This window comes from Eleutherodactylus coqui, chromosome 3 (genome assembly GCF_035609145.1).
Source record: "Eleutherodactylus coqui strain aEleCoq1 chromosome 3, aEleCoq1.hap1, whole genome shotgun sequence".
NCBI lineage: Eukaryota > Metazoa > Chordata > Amphibia > Anura > Eleutherodactylidae > Eleutherodactylus > Eleutherodactylus coqui.
Window position 1 is genome coordinate 60799610 of NC_089839.1, and position 19980 is coordinate 60819589.

Sequence of the window (19980 nt, forward strand, 5' to 3'; positions counted from 1 at the left end):
TGTCATTAACAGAGTCACTCTGGTGGGTCTTCTGCTTCCCAATTCCATGGAAACTAAAGAACACTGCACTGACCTGCAGGATATTTATGTGGGGCTTCCTGCATTGAATGTGATTTCTGCCAGTCTCTTGTCAGTTCACACAAACAAATCTAGCCAAACGCCATTGGTCACAATCATTAAGCACCTGTGGGTGGCTACTGCACAATCTACTGTAAGTGGTAATACCTTCTATGATGTATTCCTGGTTTACATGCAACACTGTGAATCTAGGAATATTAGATACCTATACATGCCCGGAAATGGAATGTCCCATCTATTATGATACCCAGTATCATTCCTCCCTTGAGCTCCGATAATTCATGTCGCCTTGCCATAGGCACGCTGGTCAGTGTTCATCCTCACTTACAAGATAACACCTCACAACTTATACAGGTGTGGGTGTTCCCAAGCCGTCACCTGAAATAACGCCACTTCATAATCAATTTACATACTGCTATCCCATGACTTTTGGCATGTCAGTGTATTATGTACTATGCATAAACATAAAAGAAGACTACAGGCAAAATTGATGCAGGAGGATGGGTGACAAAATCACTGAAACAATGGTTGCATTAAACTATAGCTTTACTGTAGGTTAGGCTGCAACTAGTACTGCACTGCAACATGCAGAAAAACATATATAGCAGACAGAATTAAATGGTCACTGTGTTCTGTGACTTATAGCAAAATCTCTAGCAAATCCACTTAGCTGTATGATGGTAATCTCAGCATCTGGATCAGTCACTTCTTACTCCAGATGCCCTTTCCCTGTTCACTCTTTAGCTAGTTTTTATTCTTACATCAGGTCCCCTTTATTTGTTAAACATATGTTGACTAAAGTCAGTAACTGTCCCTCGGGGAGAAGGCCTGACTTTAGCTGCTCTGGGGTGGGGACAGTGACAGAGTATATAGATTAGTAGCCGATTCTCTCCTAGAGACACGGTCCTAGTACTAGACCTGGAAAAGTGATGAACGGTGGTCACACATGGCACATTTAAGCTCCATTTACTGCAGGATTCCTCACAACAAAAAACACTTCTAACACAGCAACATACTCCCTTCTGATTCCTGCTCCAGAACCTACCCCTTCCCTGGTTGTCCTGAGAGGACTCCCATGCCCGTTTCAGTAGGAAACAGATGAAGTGGCTAAGACCTAAGGGTCTTGAACGTGACACAGGGATTTTTTTCTTTGGTATTAATTTTCTTTCAGTCCATGTGTCATGTACTACACCTCAAGCCTTGCATATATCTTTATACAGGGTGATTCAAAACGAATGGTGCAAAAGTAAAGCTGGTTTATTTGTATATGAATTGACATATAACAGCTGACATGACATGAAAGGATAGAAGAACTCTACAAGTTTTTATTGCATCTTACAGATGTTCAATATGGAATTTGTTAGTGACACGGCTGCCCAGTTCTGCCCTAACGCATCCTGGCATAGCCTCTGTTAGCGATTCCACTGCAGCACAGATGCATTGCTTTAGGCAATCTAGTGTCACTAATGATGCCCAGATCGAACATTTGTAAGGATGCATTAAAAACTTGAAGAGTTTCTCTATCTTTTTGTGTAATACTGACTTCTTTATTTATACATGAGTTGACATACATCAACTTTACTTCTGCAGCATTCTTTTTGTACAATGTATCAGTTTTAGAATGTTCTTTTCAGTTCGAAGCATCCAAAATTTGGCCCAAATCAGTATTGTCCAGTTTAGATGGGACAGGTCAATCAATAGGATATGCCAGCACTTCCTGATCATTGGCGTTTCGAATGCTGAGACCCCCACCAATACTTAGTACAAAGGAGCGGCAGCAATAACTAAGTGTTGCAGTTCCTTATCGGTGAACGAAAGCTTGCCGTGTTGCAATTCAATGAACAGTAGGTGGGCAGGGGCACCGCTGGAGCAGAAAAGCCAAAGGGACCTTGGTCCGCTTGCTCTTTGAAGGGCAAAAACTCTGAAACAGCTGTATGTATATGGAGTCTGGTTTGCATTTAATTCCTGGTCATTGTTACAAGGCTTGTATAAAAAGTCTGACTTTGGCTTGAAGGAATGCTGCCTTCCAAAAGGTGGCATTGTGGAGGATTTATTCCATCTCCCTTATTTGCATATTACCCAGAGGAGTGTGCATGGCCATTTTAGTCTCCTCAATCACCGTCTAGGTGCTTTCCCTAAGGAGAAAAGATAGCGTTTTTGACCTCTTTGGATCAGACGTCACAGATCTTAAGGTAACATTCAATGTTGGGAACACCCCTAAAAGTGTAACTTATATTAGTACCTTGCACAATGCTCCGCTACTAGCGTTCTAAATTGATTCTGATTACCAATATCTGCAGGTCTGATACAATCTCTATAAAAAAGTATACCCTCAAAAGAACCACAGGCAGGTGAGATTGTTTCCAGATTATACTGTTTCTGGGAAGAACGACCACCTGCTGTACGTTTCATGTGGTTATTCACTTACTGTAAGAGAGATACGAAGCTTTATTTACTGGAAGACACCTGCAAAAACAACTAGAATGCTAGGAAAGCTGCTCAATATATAGTAGAGTTTAGAGTGGTCATCCTCAAAACAGTCTCCGACCTTACGTGTTACAAGGCTTAGCATATATGGACGCTGCTTCTAGTGGGTTAAGTCAATTTAATCACAGCTATTTCTAATAGGTGCAAAAATCAAACACCAGGCCATCTCGATAGGCAAACTTTTCCATAAAGTCATTTCCAATGTCTGTCCTTCTGCAACCACTCTGGTGGGATAGTTTTGTGGGGTATTTCATAGGTTGGGCTGGTCCCTACTTCCAGGGAAGGTAAATATTAATGGTAAATTCTACAATTTCAATTGTGTACTTTTATGCCTATGGCAGCAATTGTTTAAAAAAAGGTTTCTACAGTTCCAGCATGGCTGAGCCCTTGAGCTTGACCGTCATTGATTCTCGGTCAAATTGTTGTCAGATGTAAGAAGATACAAAGGTAGATGATTTAAGGTTTAGTGTGTGATGAACAAATTCCCCCAAAGTGGTTAGAAGCCATGGTCAAGCTACAGGATCCAAACACATATGACTAGAGATCAACAAAACTTTAAAAAGTTAGAACTGCCATTGGGCTAACAAGAAAATTTCCGACGACGAAGTTGCAGATCCATCCAGATTTCACGTAGTCAATTGTGTCGTTTCACAATTATTGCCATTTGTCATAAAGTTAGTTGTGTCTAAGAGTGATACTGGATTGCTAAGCATCACATACAGAATAGCTCCGGCATACAGGCATATATTATGGGGCCGTTAACAACAATATGATGTTCCATTGGATATTGTAAGATCATTCGATTTTCATAGAATTGAATGGAACCAGATGATAGGTCCAAACCAAAATTTTACAAGTTAAGGACTGTGAAGGCCACCTGTGAAAGACACTATGTGAGGCACTAAAATACAAAGCTTAAACGGGGTTTTCCCGCGTGTATAATACCGATGACTTGTAGTAAGGATAGGCTATCAGATCGGCAGGGGTTTCGGGGCCAATCAGCTGTGTAAATACTGGAGTTGCTGTAAGCAGGAAATAGCACAGCTTGGTAAACTATCCTGTGGCATGAAATAGCACTGCAAGCTCTCTACTACTCCTAGGCTCCCCCTAGTGGTGGCTTCATGCAGCCAGGATGTTGCTATTTAACTGTCTTTGGAGTACTATATGCTATAAATGCTGTCTTTTCACTGTTGTCCCAAAATACTTGTGTGCATGAAACTTAGTGAAAAACACTCTACCGAAGAACCATCTGGACTAGAACATGTAGACATAACAAGGAAATGCTTAGTCTGCCGTACCTTTAATTTTCCTATCCTGGACCCCTTTCCCTGGGTACATTTAGCCAGTTTTCATCCATTGACCATTTAAGGGAGTCCATTTTTTGTGCTACAGTCCTGTCATGCATTTAGTACTCACTGGTGTTTGCAAAGAAACACATTGTCTGCATTGTCTACTTGCCGAGGCAGACAACCAGGAGCAGCTGGTTTCCATTTGCTGCCAAATATATTTTGCTATGTAGCGTCACGCTAGGAAAATTGACAACTTTAAAAAAAAAAAAAAAAAATACAAATATTAAAAAGATCCCATAAATATAACAGAGACTGCGGGCAAAAAATTCTGGGACTCATCTAATTTTCCCCAGACAAGACAATTGACAGCAACAGAAAGTGGCTATTTCAGTTTAATCACAACAATGTCAAAGTATGGGATTCAGAAAAGACTGCTCCAAATTTCTTATGAATCCCAGATTGCAGAACGGTCGGATGGCAGAGCTTCAGTCTTCAATCAGCGTACAATAGAACCACGTCTCGAAGACAGTTTTTGGAGTTCTCCTCCGACTGTTGTAACATGCTTATACTAAATCTAACTAAATATCGGCACTTTATACCAATGGTTGATAAGATTTAGTCGTCAAATCCCTGGGTTATTGTATAGTAAAGCGCCAACTCATCCTGATGGATTTACCAAAAAGGAGAAGATAATCTAATAATCTCCTATTCATACCCCTATGGCTTTACATGGTACTGTAAAGGAAATTAAAGGGGCTTTCTACCTTCTCATGTAGTGTATTGCACAAACCCTCAGATTTCTCGGAGTACAACTTTTTATATGTTTCCAGATTACGTCTCTGATATGTTTTATACTGCCTGACAAATGTATTTATTTGCACAAAGGAAATAGGAGCATTTCTAGATGACATATAATTATATGCAGATAATCTTATACCGTAAGAAAACGCCATGGAGATAAATAACTCTACCCTACGAGATATACATAAACATGCCAGAAGTCACGGGATAGCAGTAAGTCATGGATAATGATGTAGCGTTACTGCAGGTGACGGCTTGGGAATGCTTATAGCCATATAAATTGTTAGGTGTTGACTTGTGAGTGAGATTGAGCATTGGCCAACATGCTCATGGCAAGGCGATGTGAATGGGTAGCAGACGAATGGGACGTTCTGTTTGCAAAGTTGTTCGGCATTTAACATTCCTCAATCCATAGTATTGCTCACCTAAAACACAGAATTGTTGATGCTTAGTGCTAGTATTCAGCCTGCATTTTTGTGAGCGTTCATCAGGAATGTGTGAAAAAGACGGGGTTAACGCTTGAACATGGTGGGCAGCATTTCAAACACGTTCGGTAGAGATTGTTGTCACTCTTCTGATTTCACATAAAATCCTTGGGTTAACATGAGGAATATCAAAAGTTATGTTAAAATGAAGCAAATCATTCTTTTTCTGGTGAAATTCTCTGCCAGTTTGATATATTTCATATCCCAACCTTCCCATTGGAAAAATTGGAGTTGAATCAAAAGACGACAGCGTTCAAAATGGCCGTCATTTTGGTGACATGGCCTAACAAGCAGCTTGTATTCAAAATTGGATCACCGTTTGCCAAACCTTTTTTAATCTATAGGAGTGTTTCCACACTTCTGAGATACCCTGTTATATATGCTGTAGTGGATGGGAGGTATATTTCTGGCAGACTTCTATCATTTCTGTGAAGCAGCAGGGAACTCATAATTGGACTTGTGCTGCTTGTGTGATTAGGCTGGTTGGGGGTAACCCACCAGTCAGCAATTAGGGCCGTTTTATATACTGCTAAAGCCAGGCAGGCAGATTTTTATTTTGTGTCAATACCAAAAGTAGCCGATATCTGTAAAGTTAAAGAAAATGATCATCATTTTGAGCTTGGAAGATCCGTGTTCAGGCTGCTTGCATTGAAGGTGCCACCGGTTGTCCCTATCCAGCCGATTCCTATCATAATATACTACACATGCAACTTTTAAAATGAGTTGCATCCTGTTTGCTACTGCGATTGACTAATTCCATGAGTGCATTAGCATGGCTTGTGCCAATGCCTACTTTCTAGGTACACCACAAATGTATTTGAGGTACATTTGTGGTGTACTGTACCATTAGGCAAACCACACAGAGTCTCCAACCGTACGGAAAGTCAGCAGACAGCGATTAACACAGCGACTGCTCAGCAATATTTGTCCTTGAATGACGTTCTGCATCATACGTGTACAACGGGCCCTGCTGACATTCAACTCAGGGAAAGCTTGGATGTTAGACCCGTTTGGCTGCTTTCTCTTGCTAAAACGCAAAGTAAACAAACAGTCATATTGGTAGTTTTCAGTTTTCTGCATATATAGAAAGTATATAAACTATACGCTGGGGAAAAGAACAGAAGTAACAAGTCTTTATTAAAAACAGTAACAAAACATAAAAGCAACAAACACCTGAGCTAATAGGTAGCGATGTGACGCTTGGCGCACCGTGGAGCCATCAACTCTACAACCACAACACGGAATCCTGTGGCTCCAGTGGAACAATTAGTCACAAAGCTTACAAGAATGAAACAACTGATTAGACATTGCCCATCGGCGACTCTCTTGTGCTAAGGGTGCATTCACACGGTGATTTTTTACGCAGGATTTCTGTGCGTTGCGAGATGTACAGAAATGGCATTTGAAAAGAACGTATTATTTTACATTGGTGTATTTACGCAAGCAAATGCGATGCCGTGAGATAGAAAGATCATAACTAGTGATGAGCGAGCATACTCGCTCAGGGCAATTGCTCGAGCGAGCATTGCCCTTAGCGAGTACCTGCCCGCTCAAGAGAAAAGGTTCGGCTGCCGGCGGTGGGCAGGGAGCTGCGGGGGAGAGCGGGGCGGAACGAAGGGGAGATCTCTCTCTCCCTCTCTCCCCCCCCCCGCTCCACCCTGCTGACTGCCGCAACGCACCACTCACCCGCGCCGGCACCCGAACTTTTTCTCTCGAGCGGGCAGGTACACGCTAAGGGCAATGCTCGCTCGATCAATTGCCCATGGCGAGTATGCTCGCTCATCTCTAATTATAACGTGTCCTATTTTTGGGTGTTTCTGTTCAGGAATTGCCCAATATTCCCTAAATTTAAAAAAAAAAAAAAAAATAAATGACAGTTTCATACAAGGGCTATGCAAACTTTCTATGCAAAGTATTTCCACAGCATTTCCGCATCCAAAACAGAGTCAAAATCCACACCATTAGCGGAGATTTTGACTCAAAATCAGATGCGTATCCGCAGCTGATTTCATAACATACAGCGCTCCCCTCACCACCGAAGTCGTCGGCTGACAGCGCTCCCTGGCACCCGGTAGGCTGCAGTGAGCGTAGAACCGCTGGTCAGGTTATGCCACTTCCACATCACTTGACCAGCGGCCCTGCGCTCACTACAGGCCAGCGGGTAGCGGGGAGCTCTGACAGACGAAGACTTTGAAGGTGAGGGGAGCGCTGTATGTTATAAAATTGGCTGCAGATTTTGAGTCACAATCCACACCAATGATTCGGACTTGGACTCTGTTTTGGATGGTCAGATGCTGCAGAATTTTCCACTGTAGAAATTCTGTAGCATTTCTGCTACAGCCAGACATACCCTTAAAGGGCATCTGTCAGCAGACTTAAGCCCCATTTACATGGGACGAATACCGGGTAAAAAATGCCCCGCACTAGTCCCCACACATACTTACTCCCATGCTGTTACAGAGGAGCAAGTATCGCTGGCTCACCCACAGAGCGGCCAGCAGGGGGGCGGGATGGCTGTAGGAGATTTCTCTCCTCGCTTTCTCCGCCCTTCTACATTCACTTAACACAGCAGCCGTTCAGTACTGAACGGCTGCTATTCACACTGAAAGTTCAGCTCATCGTCCACTGTTTAGGCTGCATAAACTCCTGAACGATGACCATTCAAGTGTAAACAACAGCCGTTCACTACTGAATGGCCGCTGTGTTAAGTGAATGGAAAGGGGCGGGGGAGTGCGAGGAGAGAAATCTCCTCCAGCCACCCCGCTGTGAGCCAGCAATACGTATTGTTGTACAGGACCGAGTACATGTGAAGATGAGTGTCGGGAATCATTTGCCCGACATTTCTCCCGTGTAAATGGGGCTTTAGTACTGATCTGACAACACAAGTCCATGGTTCTAGTCACCAAACCACCCACAATCCTCTTCTTGGCAGAGGTGTAACTTGTAGCTCTGGGGCCTCAATGCTAATGATGTGACAAGGCCCTTCAATTATCACATGTAATTTATAGTTTTTGATTCCTTATATGGACCAAAGAACACTTTTTGGCCCACTCAGTTTCCAGGGCATGTATGCAACGACAATCACTGCATCCCTTAGTTTCACCCTTAGTGCCAAGTAGCCTCAAGTTCAATGATAGATCATGCAAGGGTGAATTACTAGAATGTGATCCCTCTCACTGATTCGAGAATAAGGCCCAGTCTGCTTATACAGCTTGTCCCACCAAAGTACTTATCTTCTATCCACACGATAGAGGATAAATGTGTAATTGGTGGGGGTCTGGCTGCAGGGACCCCAATGATCACAAGAATGCAGTTCTGTGTAGCCCCAAATGAGCACAGCAGCGGTCAAGAACATGCTTGTACTTGGTTATCTCTGGAAGTCCCACTGAAAAGCATGGAGGAATAATGTGTACCCATGACTACCAATCCATTCATTAGGGGACGTTCAGCATCCCTGTTCTTGTGATCGGTGAGAGTTCAAGCAATCAGACCATCACTAATCAGATACTCATCCTATCCCATGGATATGGGTTCATTCTTTTAGATGGACAACCCCTTTAATAAAACCACTGTCAGCTTTGTGAGATGTGAGTTTGGGTCTTTTGGCACATTTTAATCCTTAAGCAACATTTTAAACTTTATATATAGCGTTACAGGGTGTTTTATCACTATCACCAAAAGTGTTCAAGCAGCTGGACCTAGTGAAAAATAATATAAAAAAAAAAAACAGACTTTACCCACCTCTCTTCTGGATGCAGCTGAACAGCTAACACAAGCCAGATGCCAGCTTTCAGGATGCCGAAGGAAGTCAAGAGACCGATGTGGCCAATTACAGACCAATGTGTCACCATCCGAAACTCCTGGCATGATGGAGCCCAGGATGTAAGCACTGATGCCAGGAGTTTGGATGGTGATGCTAAGGCCTCTGATTGGTGGCAGAGGTCACCTGACTTCCACCGGCCAAACCGCCGGAAGCTGGCATCATGGGGGCTGAATAGAAGTGAGTATAGTCTTTTCTCTTAATTCTTTGCCAAGCCCAACTGTTAAGAAACATTTCGGTGGTAGTGATAAAACCCCTTGAAAGAGGTTTCTGTATTCATCTTTCCAATATACACCATTTCAAGATCTTGGTTTGACGTTTGTCAACAGAAACATTTTTAATGTCCAAATCCTAAAAATCCCTCCAACCTAGTCTTATTCACAGATGAAAATTGAATCAATTGTATCAAATCCAGGAAATATTCTGAACTCCAATTGAATGTATGTTATATGCATTGATACATAGTAGCAATTCAGCAGCGCATGAGAGATATCTGCTGACAGACTGATGACGTAGAATGGATATAATCGTATCAACCTCTTAACTGGGCGCAGAAATAGATTTGTACAGGTTTCTTAGCCCCTGGATATAAAGAAGAATGTTTAATTCACTAACAACAAACAGATCTTGAAAATAGTAAGGAACCGAAACAAAGTAGATTAGAAAACATTACATACTATACTATACAATAATTAAACTTGAGCTACATAAAACCAGGAACCAGTATAATTTAAATCAAATGGGTGACTACATACATTGTATGCTTATTACAGTATTGATGATCCTGGGTTATAGCTGCATTATAGCCCAGAGCTGCATTCACAATTCTGCAGGCTTAAGAGCTGACATCATCCAGGACTTCCTGCTTGGTCAATGTGTATAAAGAGTGTTCTAGTCTTGAGTATTCTAGAAAAAAGTGTGGTCTTCATACAAAAGCAAGTTTAGTAACATGATGTAAGAAAAACTAAGGGTACTGGTGCATTATGTCTCCACCAGAATTATGGGTGGAAACATGGGTTGGCTGGGCGGAGGTAGAGGGAACACCACAGCTTCTACACACCCTCACTGAGGATGGAAGCGGCGGCAGCTCCTGCTCCATGCTTTCCCCTCCCGGACGGAAAAAAAACACATAGCGGTAGAAGCGGTGGTGGCTCTTGCTCCATGTAGCTAAGGGGCAGCAAGCTACTGCTCCTACCATCCAGCTGATGGCCAGCTTACAAGCGGCTCCGGCAGTCCTATACTGGCTACTACTGGCCGCCGACCCCAAGGCAGGTCACCTCCCCTAAACAGCTCCAGCTGTCCCGCTGCGGCCCTGGCCGCACAGCTCCTGGAAGCCGCTCCGGGCAGGGGCACTGCGGCAAGTCCTGCTTCTGGCAGCCCACCACTGCAAGCGGGTCCAACTGCCCTTCAGAGATGGGGAGTGAGCGCTGAGCCAGTAGCGGCTGCTGAAGAAGCTGCTGTGGACATTTCAGCCACGAGACCCCCATGGCAACAAACATACCGCAGGGAATCTCTGGATCCTCTGTGCCCTCACTTCTACCAGACAAGGATGGCAACCAATCCAGAGCTTAGGGTGGGGTGTGGGGGGCGCTACCTGTCACCCTGTAGGTCTCCACCCATAATTCTGATGGAGACATAATGTAGCATTACCAAAACTAAGTATGCCAACGCATTATAGGAGCTCAGCTAAGATGTTGACTTAACAATAACCAACAGAATTGTGAATGCAGCTCTGGCAGTTACTAAAATGCTTATGTACAGTTTGCTGACATACAAATGGTAAAATGGGTTCCACAGATGGATATATGGCTTGAACTAAATCCATTTTTCATAACCTGAACGTGTAAAAAAGGAGCTGGTTGCAGATCTGCAGTAGATTTCACCCTTTTAATTAAATTCAAATTGAAGGGCTGAAATCTGCTGCAGATCTGCACCAAAATCCACAAAAAAAACTGTAGCAAATAAACAACGTGTGAATGCACCCTAAAGCGGCTCTACACAACACAGAACTGGGTGGCCAAGGCGATAAATGCACTGGGTTGAACTTTCTACTATACCATCTTTTCATGCCATTCTTGGGTAGGGTTAGCGAATGAGTCGTGTAAAAGTCCATAGCCTGGTTGTCTCATTCGTTGTATGTGCAGAAGTTCTAGATCTATAACAGGAATCAGGACTTTATAAGCATAAAACCCCTTTCAATAAGACCATGAATGTAAACTTGAATCAATTTAACTTTTTGGGTCTCTGCAGTTTTAATTTTCGAGGTTGAACGTCTGTGGTGGGCCTATTGCTCCCTTGAGGGTTTTTCTCTTCATGCGTGCCATTTGATGACATGTATGGCTTGCTTTCACCAGTGACAGCCTCGTGTTTGACGGTTTCTTCCCCTGGTTCCCTTGCATCACCTACAGAGAAATTCTGCACATTAGGACTCCTTAAAACTAAAGGGTCTACAAGCTCTTGGGTCGGCCTGATGAAGGTATCATCCCTCAGATTTGTCTTCTTGCAGCTGAACGTAGGCTTCCCTTCCGAGCTGTGTCGTCTCCTCTTCTGTTGCATAATACTTGTTCGCAGAGTTTGTTTGTGTTCTGGCAGCGCTGACTCACACATCCAGGAAAGAGTCTTGGTCGGGTCTTGTGCCTGTAACCACTCTGCAGATTGGGGTTTGTGCTGGCTGCGAGTCCTGCAGGGCTGTCTGCTATTAACATCATTTTCCACTTCGGCATCAGGAAGCTCCAAGTTGTTCGGCGTGGTATTTACGCAATCTTCGGCTTGATCCGCACTCCTACTCTGTGGTTCAGATTGGGTATTAATCTTGCTTCCTTTGTCGCAATCCGCTAGCCCAAGGCGAGAGCACGCTTTATAGTCCCTACCGGATTCGGGGCTAGAGTCTTTCGTTGCTTTTGTCTTCTTTACTCTGTAATTTAGAAAACAAGGCTCGTTCTTCTCGCTGCTCATGTAATTCATTCCGAGTTTAATAGGCTCACAAAACATCCGTCCTGTACAGTAACAAAGCTGCCATACAGATATCACCATGACAAGAAACATTGTGTGCAGGCAGGGAATTCTATCATACTTCATCCTCTCTACTTGCACGGATATACAGTACATATATACATATTTAGTCACTTGGCTATGGAGAAGTTCACAATGTGCTGACTAAATTTGTTACAGATGTTAAGGTCAATATTGCATACGAGGATCGAGTTTCAGTGGAGGCTGAATAAAATATTATAGCATAAATAGGGCTTTTTTAAGGAATGCATCCCAAGGCACTTAATGATATTGCTCAATACACTTCTAGCCAGTGCCATAATTTACAATGTATGTAAGAATTAGAAAAAGGAGGCTCAAGAGACCTAGATCATCATGCCATCAATCTAGGTTATCGAGCGAGTTCGGCACATGCCAACTCTTCCATATCCTGAAAGAGGAGCTACGCAAATAAGTGGCGTCAAGACGTGATGGGGGGGGGGGGGGGGGGGGATGTCATCATTGGGGAACAGCTGTCCCCATCTTGTTTCTTTATAAGACACCGTGCAGCTTAATATGAATTCCCTGCAGATTTGACTGGCAGACCTAACTATGGATGGCCCAAATTCAGACATCACCGTCAGCTCATGATATCGTCACCTCAGAGGAGAAGCTTACATGTTTTTCAGCGCAGCTTGCTTCTTCAGTGTGGCGGATAATCTGTTGTTTATTTCACATTCTCTGTGTTCAGCAAAATATTCGGACGTTCCGCTGGAAGACTCTTTCTATGAAATTGAAAAGACAATAAAACAGTAATAAAATTAGACATCGCTTTGGAAGCTGACCCAGGAAACTCTAGATTACGAAATGAGAGTTCAGCTCGTTGCGTCCAAGACTCACAGATGTTGCTTGCTGCATTGTTCAAAACTGGAGAAGGATGGAAGTTTTTCCAAACCAGCCCTGGTGTTGATGAGGTAATAAGTGTCCCCGATGCAAAAAAAAAAAATGCCAGGTTTGCTAAGGGTGAGTTTTTAGAAGTACATTTTTTATGGTAGATTATGTAATTAATAGATCATTGTTTGGAAGGGATCGATGCGACACCAAACCTTTTCTGTCCATTAATAGTTTCGGAATGTTGATACCAGTTTCCATTGCGCAACAGCTATTAGTAATGTAGTATAAGGCCTACACACAACATGCAGAAGGTTTGTTTCTGGACTACTCTTTCTAAGCTTCAGGATCTTTGAGTCTCGGAAATTGCACCAACTTTGCCATTGTATCAGTCAAGTTAAAGGAAATCCGTCACCAGGTTCAGGCTGCCCGAGGCAAGCGACAGCATGAACTTAGGACAGGTATGCCCATTGACCTGTGTATGTTGTATTCTGAAATGTTGCAGCGTTTTAGGGAAAAAAACATCCTTTCAAGTCTTCTTTAGGGCTCCGAATTACATAGGTACCATGCCGGCCTCTCCCCGCCTGCAGCATGTAGACCGACAGCTCTCTTCCTGCTTGTGTATAGGGAGAGATCTGTCAATCTACACACAGTGGGCAGAGAGAAGCTAAGCACCTATTGGACGTTCATGCCATATCTTGTGGTTATGCCATGAAGGTCTCAGATAGGACCACCCCTTTAACCCCTTAAGGACATGGCCTATTTTGGCGTTGAGGACCAAACGATTTTTGGGGAATTTTCATCTCCAACTTTCAAAAGCCATAACTTTTCCGTTGATGTGGCTGTATAAGGGCTTGTTTTTTTGCGTGGTGCACTGTAGTTTTTATTGGTATCATTTTTGGATACATAGACTATATTGTAAAACTTTTATTATTTTTTTTATGATTGCAGGGAGAGAAAATCCATCAATTCTGCCATAGATTTTTTTTAAAGCGTTAATTATGCAGCATAAATGACAATACATTTTTTTCTGCGGGCCGGTATGAATACAATGATACCAAATTCTTAGGGGTTTTTTTGTTTTTCCACTTTTCTGCAAGAAAAACGCTTTTTAAAAAAAATTTTTTTCTAAATCACTGCATTCAAAGTGCTATAACTTTTATTTTTCCATGGACGGAGCTCTGTAAGGGGTTATTTTTTGCGAGTCAAGTTGTAGTTTTTACGCTTACCATTTTGGGGTACATACGGCTTTTTGGAAACTGAGTTTTTTAGCATTTTCTTTTACGCTTTTTGCCTTGCAGAATAAAAAGCATATTCAATTTATTGTACTTTATGGACACGACGATACCAAATATGTTGGGTTTTTTATTTATATTTTTTATGCTAATATGAGAAAAAGCATTATAAAGTATTTTTTTAAACTTTTTTTTACATTTTTATTTTTTGTCCGTTATTTTATTTTGATCTTTTTTTCTACACCATTTGTGTCCTTGTGGGGGACTTACACTGTAGCACTGATAATCGCTATAATAAGGCATTGCAGGACTTCTCTCCTGCAATGCCTTATCGCTTACTACAGCGATCATAGGCAATGGCAATACAGGACGCCGGTATCTGACGTTGTGTTGCCATGGTAACTAGCCAGGCTCTCTCCAATAAGATCGTGAGAGCTGGCTGCAGTCACAGAGGAAGCGTGCTCCCTTTGTGAACTCTTCCCATGCCACGATCTACTTAGATCGCGGCAGGGAAGGGGCTAACAGTGGGGGATGCATCTCGGATGCACCCCAGCTGTTGCAGCAGGAAGCTGGCTATGAGTGACAGCCAGCTCCCGCTACCGGATAGCACGAGATCTGTCATGATCTTGCGCTATCCCTATGACGTAAGCGTACGTCATTTTGCGGGAAGTACCCCGCTCCCATGACGTACCCTTACGTCATGGTGAGGGAAGGGGTTAAAGGGTTGACTAGTGACAGGTTCCTTTTAAGCGATGCATGATGCTACTTGATCCAGCATTGTACAGGAAGGACATTTAGAATCTGTTACTATTATAATGCTAATGAAAAGAAGTAAAATAATTGTAATATGTTATAAGAACTGAAAGTTATTGAGCACTAAAGGCCCATTTACATGCAAAGACAATCTTTCAAACGATTGAAAGTTTTAGCGATCACTTTGCATGAAGTGTTAATGGACACGAATGTCCATTAACACTTTATCATCTTCATTTGTGTTTAAACAGGCCTCTGGGAGCTGTATGCAGAGCCCAGCATGTGGCAGAATGCAAAGCAATTTCTCGACTCCCTTTGAGAACACAGCATGCGGTCTGTTTAGAGATACTTTATCTCTCTGCAGCTGAACGCTGGATTTTAAGCTCACCTTAAAATCATCGTTCAGACGAAAAGTCCACGATGTGCGCGTTTACACGCAAAGATTACCTGCGGTCATTTGAACGAATTTTGAGCGATAATCATTGTGTAAATGAGCCTTAACAGTGCACAGATTATAGCAAGATGTCAATATGGCTTCTTTAGGCAGTACAATGTAACAATGCGGCCTTCGGACCCAGAGGTTTTTACGTCCCTGCCTTAAGCAAATATAGAAATGTATGTTATTCAGTTCAAGGTTCCATTCAGCATTGGCGATTGTAGAGTTAAAACATAAGGCTAACATTTGGATGAGCATGGTTTGTGGTTGTTGGCTATACTTCCTCCATGGACCGCAGGAGATTTCATTTTGTCCACGTTAAGAGAGAGCATTACTGGAGAGTGTTTGCTTAATGTGCGCTGAAAAAAACTACTATGTATGAAGCATCTTGTTTCACCCTGAGACAGACAGCCACTGGCTATATCATGGATTTCAGTGTTGCAATCCTTTTATTAGCTTGCTCCACATACTTGTTTACTTAAAAGAAACAGAAAAAGAAGCTTCACGGTCCCCGGGGTGATCTTACAGAAAACCCTCCCTTACCTTGGGTTACACAGGGCCACTACCTTGCACTTCTGTTTAGTTTCTTTATGTAACACCTGGACTATACTACATATACATGGAATGTGCATTGAGGACACAACACAGATACTGTCAGAAATAGAGCTTTAGCAGAATAATTCTGCACCTAGCATGAGATTCGGCAGTATTAAAAAGGCTTTCCAGTTGTAAACTAATCATGGCCTATCTGCAGGGTATGAATAAAAGATCAACAGGGGTCTGCCGCCCAGGAACCCACCAAATCAGCAGCTCACCGAGCTGATTTTTGCAGGAAGCACACAGCGCTGTTCCCACTGCAGTGGCTAGGCTTGGTATTACAGGCAAAGTTCCCACTGAAGTGAATTAGAACTTGGCCCATGATACTGAGCCAGGCTACTGCAGTGGGAATGAAGCTGTGTGCTTCCTGCAGAAATCAGCTTGGTGCATGAGCAAGTCCGTCGGATGGCAAACAGCTGGTTGCTGGGGACACCAGGCAGCAGACCCACTACTGTTGGCCTGTCCTGCAAATAGGCTATCACAAGTTCACAACTGGACAGTCCCTTTAAGGATACTACATAATGTCTTGTATTTAGACCTAGAATTGTGTTTTTCTGGCTAGATTAAAGCTGGCCCTAGACATGAGACATTTATCTGCTGACTATTGGCAGATCAAACTAAATTTGGTGAGATCTGTTGCCAATGATCTCTGCGGTGGTCATACACATAAGATTAACAGCATATACTACTAAAATAAACTGGGTCTGCCAATAATCTGCAGATAAATATCTAATGTCCATGGCCAGCTTAAAGGTAATAGATGTAAGTTAATGGATGACCACTCAATTAAGAGTTTTCATTAAGATTTCCTTCATCTGGGACAAACATTCAGTTCACCATCCTAGTCCTGTATCTAAATGCCTCTGGCTAAGCTTCCCCTGGCACCCGGGGCACATGCCCCACTAGGAGTGGCAAAGCTGGACTTCAGCACAAGAAGTGGTGTTGCTGGCAATAGACATGCAGATCCACAAGTTGCTATCACCATGCACTGGATGTCAGCACTGGATGTCACTGCAATTACCACTAATGTCTATGGAAAAACTGCGTTTCTAGACAATATTTCATAATTGAAATGTTTACAACAAGTTGATTAACTCGGAAAATATTTTCGTCATCTTCTAAATGGCTTTGAGCTGGTTTTCATTTTCTTCATTATTCTCAACTAAAGTGAAATTTAAAAATTAATCGTTCCTTCTCGAAATCTAGATGTAGTTTATCTGCACTCTGCAGACAGTCATGTGACCGAACAACTTATCTCTGAGCTAATGTCATCTGATCTCCCACTATGCATTGCTCTCTAGTGACAGGAAAACCAACAAAGTTCTGCTTTTATCCTCTTAAAGACCAAGTCCTTTTTGACCACATGAAATGTGCTGTTTTACTTTCCTACATTTCGACAATCATTACTTCTATTTGCTGATGTAGTAAAATCTTTAGAGTAACTTTTTATAATGGTAGAATGCATAAAGACATTTCACCATTGTTCCTGTAATCTCTTATCAGACATCAGCTTGTATGCCTTGTCAGCATGAGAGAAACATATTTTTGATGCAAAAATTATCTAAAATGTCTTATTCTTAATTTTGGCATTTTTAGTCCCATTAGGACTGGACTTCTCAATCTTTTTATACTTGGGTCTCATCACTAGTTGTAGTGCATGCCAAAATTAAAAAGCAAAACTCAATTTAACTTAAAAATTTGTCTCCTCGACTTATTAAAACAGAAAAATAAACACAAAAGTCAGTTATGTTGCTAAACTAGAGATAGGTGCAACCTTATAAAGTCCTGGCCAGCACATAAATCACATCTGTCAAAACTACCTTCCCAGCTGCACCTTACAAAAAACTGGGAAAAGCCTCATTAATGTGACCTGCCTTACAGTTCGCTTCATTAGGGCACTTTAAAGGATGTTTCTAGGCAGTAACTATTGATGACCTGTCCTCAGGATAGCTCAATTGTGTACTGGTGCATTATGTCTCCACCGGAAGAATGGGTGGACATGGGTTGGCCGGGTTCAGTAATAGGGAAGGGCCTGGTGACGCTCACAGCTGCAGATTGGCTGATGCACACACTCCTCCGCAGTCACAAGCCGATACCTCAACCCGGCCTTCAGCCATGTATGCTGGCGTCCCCACTGGCACTCTCCTCACCGGCTTCCCATCTCCCCTTCTGGTCCCACTGGCACTCTCCCCACCGGCCTCCCATCTCCCCTCCTGGCCCCACTGTCACTCCCTCCCCGACAGCCTTGCATATCCGCTCCCGACCCTGCTTTCAGTGTCCCCATGGGTCGCTTATCATCTGTCCTCCAGCCTCCTATCCCCTGCCACCTCGGCCGATGTCAGTGTCCCCGGCGGACAACCATCTCTGATCCGGGAACTGCCATCACATCTTTCTTCACATTTCTGCTCCTGTCTTCCTACGTAGCTGAAGCTGGGCCAGCTGTCACATGACTGCATAGATGGAGGCGCTGCCGCTTAAGCCGGACCAGCTGTCACATGGATGTAGGTCACCGGCAGCTCACCTCTGCTCCCGTCCCCAGCCACATGATGGATGCACTGTGCACCGCTTAAGGTTTTCCAGCTCTCCCCGTCGGGTCTCAGGCACTATTTTGAGCCAGCAGCAAAGTAGCCAATCGCCAGCTGTGGGCATTCCCTTTAACTTAACCCACACAAGTCATGTCTCCACCCATAGTTCCTGGTGGAGACATAATCCACGAGTACCGTTCAATTTTTAATCACCATGAACCCAGCGCTTGGGATCCCCAGGGATGAGCTGATCGCCCGGCTTGTTGTCAGTGTAGCGGGCCGAATGTGCATCATAGGGGACATACGTGGAAGTGCACAAGCTGGCTTCATTTACATGGAAATCAATAGGAGCTGAAGCCAGCTATTACAGTCCAAGCACTTCTGCCTCCGATCTCAGAGACAGATGTGCAAGTGTAATAGCGCCTTCAGCTTCCATTGATTTCAATGGGAGTGAAGCAAGCTTGTGCACTTCTACACCTGACCCCTATATGACGCACATCTGCCCTGGTAAACTTACAGTGATTTGGGTGAGCAGTGGGTCCCTGGCGATTAAAGCTATTGATGACCTATTGAAAGAAGCTTTCTACATCAACATAAAACGGCGTTCTTTACTATAAGAGCAGTGAGACTATGGAACTCTCCGTCTGAGGACGTGGGGATGGCAAAATTGGTAAAAGAGTTCAAGAGGGGCCTGGACGTCTTTCTTGGGCGATACAATATTATATGTTATAATCATTAATAACTAGAGATGAGCGAGCATACTCGGTAAGGCGATATACTCGAGAGACCATTCGCCTTTTTCGAGTACCTGCTGGCTCGACCATGAAGATTCGGGGGGGCCGCGAGGGTGAGCTGGGGGTTGCAGAGGGGATCAGGAGGGGGAGAGAGAGAGAGAGAGAGAGAGAGGGATCTCTCTTACTCTCCTCCCCGCTTCCCCGCACCGCCCCCGACCCCCGCGCCCCCCCCCCCCCAAATCTTCAGGGATGAGCCAGCAGGTACTCGAAAAAGGTGATGCTCTCTCTCGAGTATATCGCCTTACCGAGTATGCTCGCTCATTTCTATTAATAACATTAAGAGGGTTGTAATTCAGGGATTATTCTGACTGCCAGATTGGAGTCAGGAAGGATTTTTTTTCCCTTAATTGGGGAAAATTGTCTTCTACCTTATTGGTGTTTTTTTTTGCCTTCCTCTGAATCAACATTGGGGGTTAAGAGGCTAAACTGGATGGACATATACCTTTTTTCGGCCTTACAAGCTATGTTACTATCTTGAGAATAGATTACCAAAAGTTTTTGCCTAGAAAATCTCTTTTGGACCCTTTACTTAAAACTATAATGTATCCGGCTGTCTGTACGCCCTAACTCATTACTGCCTATTTATGTAAATCACACATTCATTTTTTTAGGGCTTACCTAAGGTATGTTCAAGTAGGTGTAATTATTGGACAGCTCTTAGGACATAAAGTTCATTTACTGAAAATAGAAAAGTTTTCTGAACCCCAAGATTTTGGCAGGACCGTCCAGCTACCATATGTTTATGGGGGACTTCTGACTCTCCCAACAGATGACGTCGGTAAAAAAAGGAATGAGTACTTTGAATTTCAACACCCGATG

The 19980-nt window shown here is 43.3% G+C and overlaps 1 protein-coding gene across 1 annotated transcript in view; it reads right to left on the bottom strand.

Moving 5' to 3' along the window:
* Positions 1-6845: 6845 nt before the first annotated feature.
* SLX4IP (SLX4 interacting protein) overlaps positions 6846-19980 on the bottom strand; it is a 137768-nt gene continuing 124633 nt past the window's right edge. Inside the window, exons 7-8 of the mRNA XM_066595644.1 lie at positions 12609-12715; positions 6846-11874 (exon numbers count right to left, since the gene is read on the bottom strand). Of these exons, the coding sequence (XP_066451741.1) occupies positions 11184-11874; positions 12609-12715 (798 nt within the window). The 3' untranslated portion in view covers positions 6846-11183. The remainder of the gene's footprint in view (positions 11875-12608; positions 12716-19980) is intronic.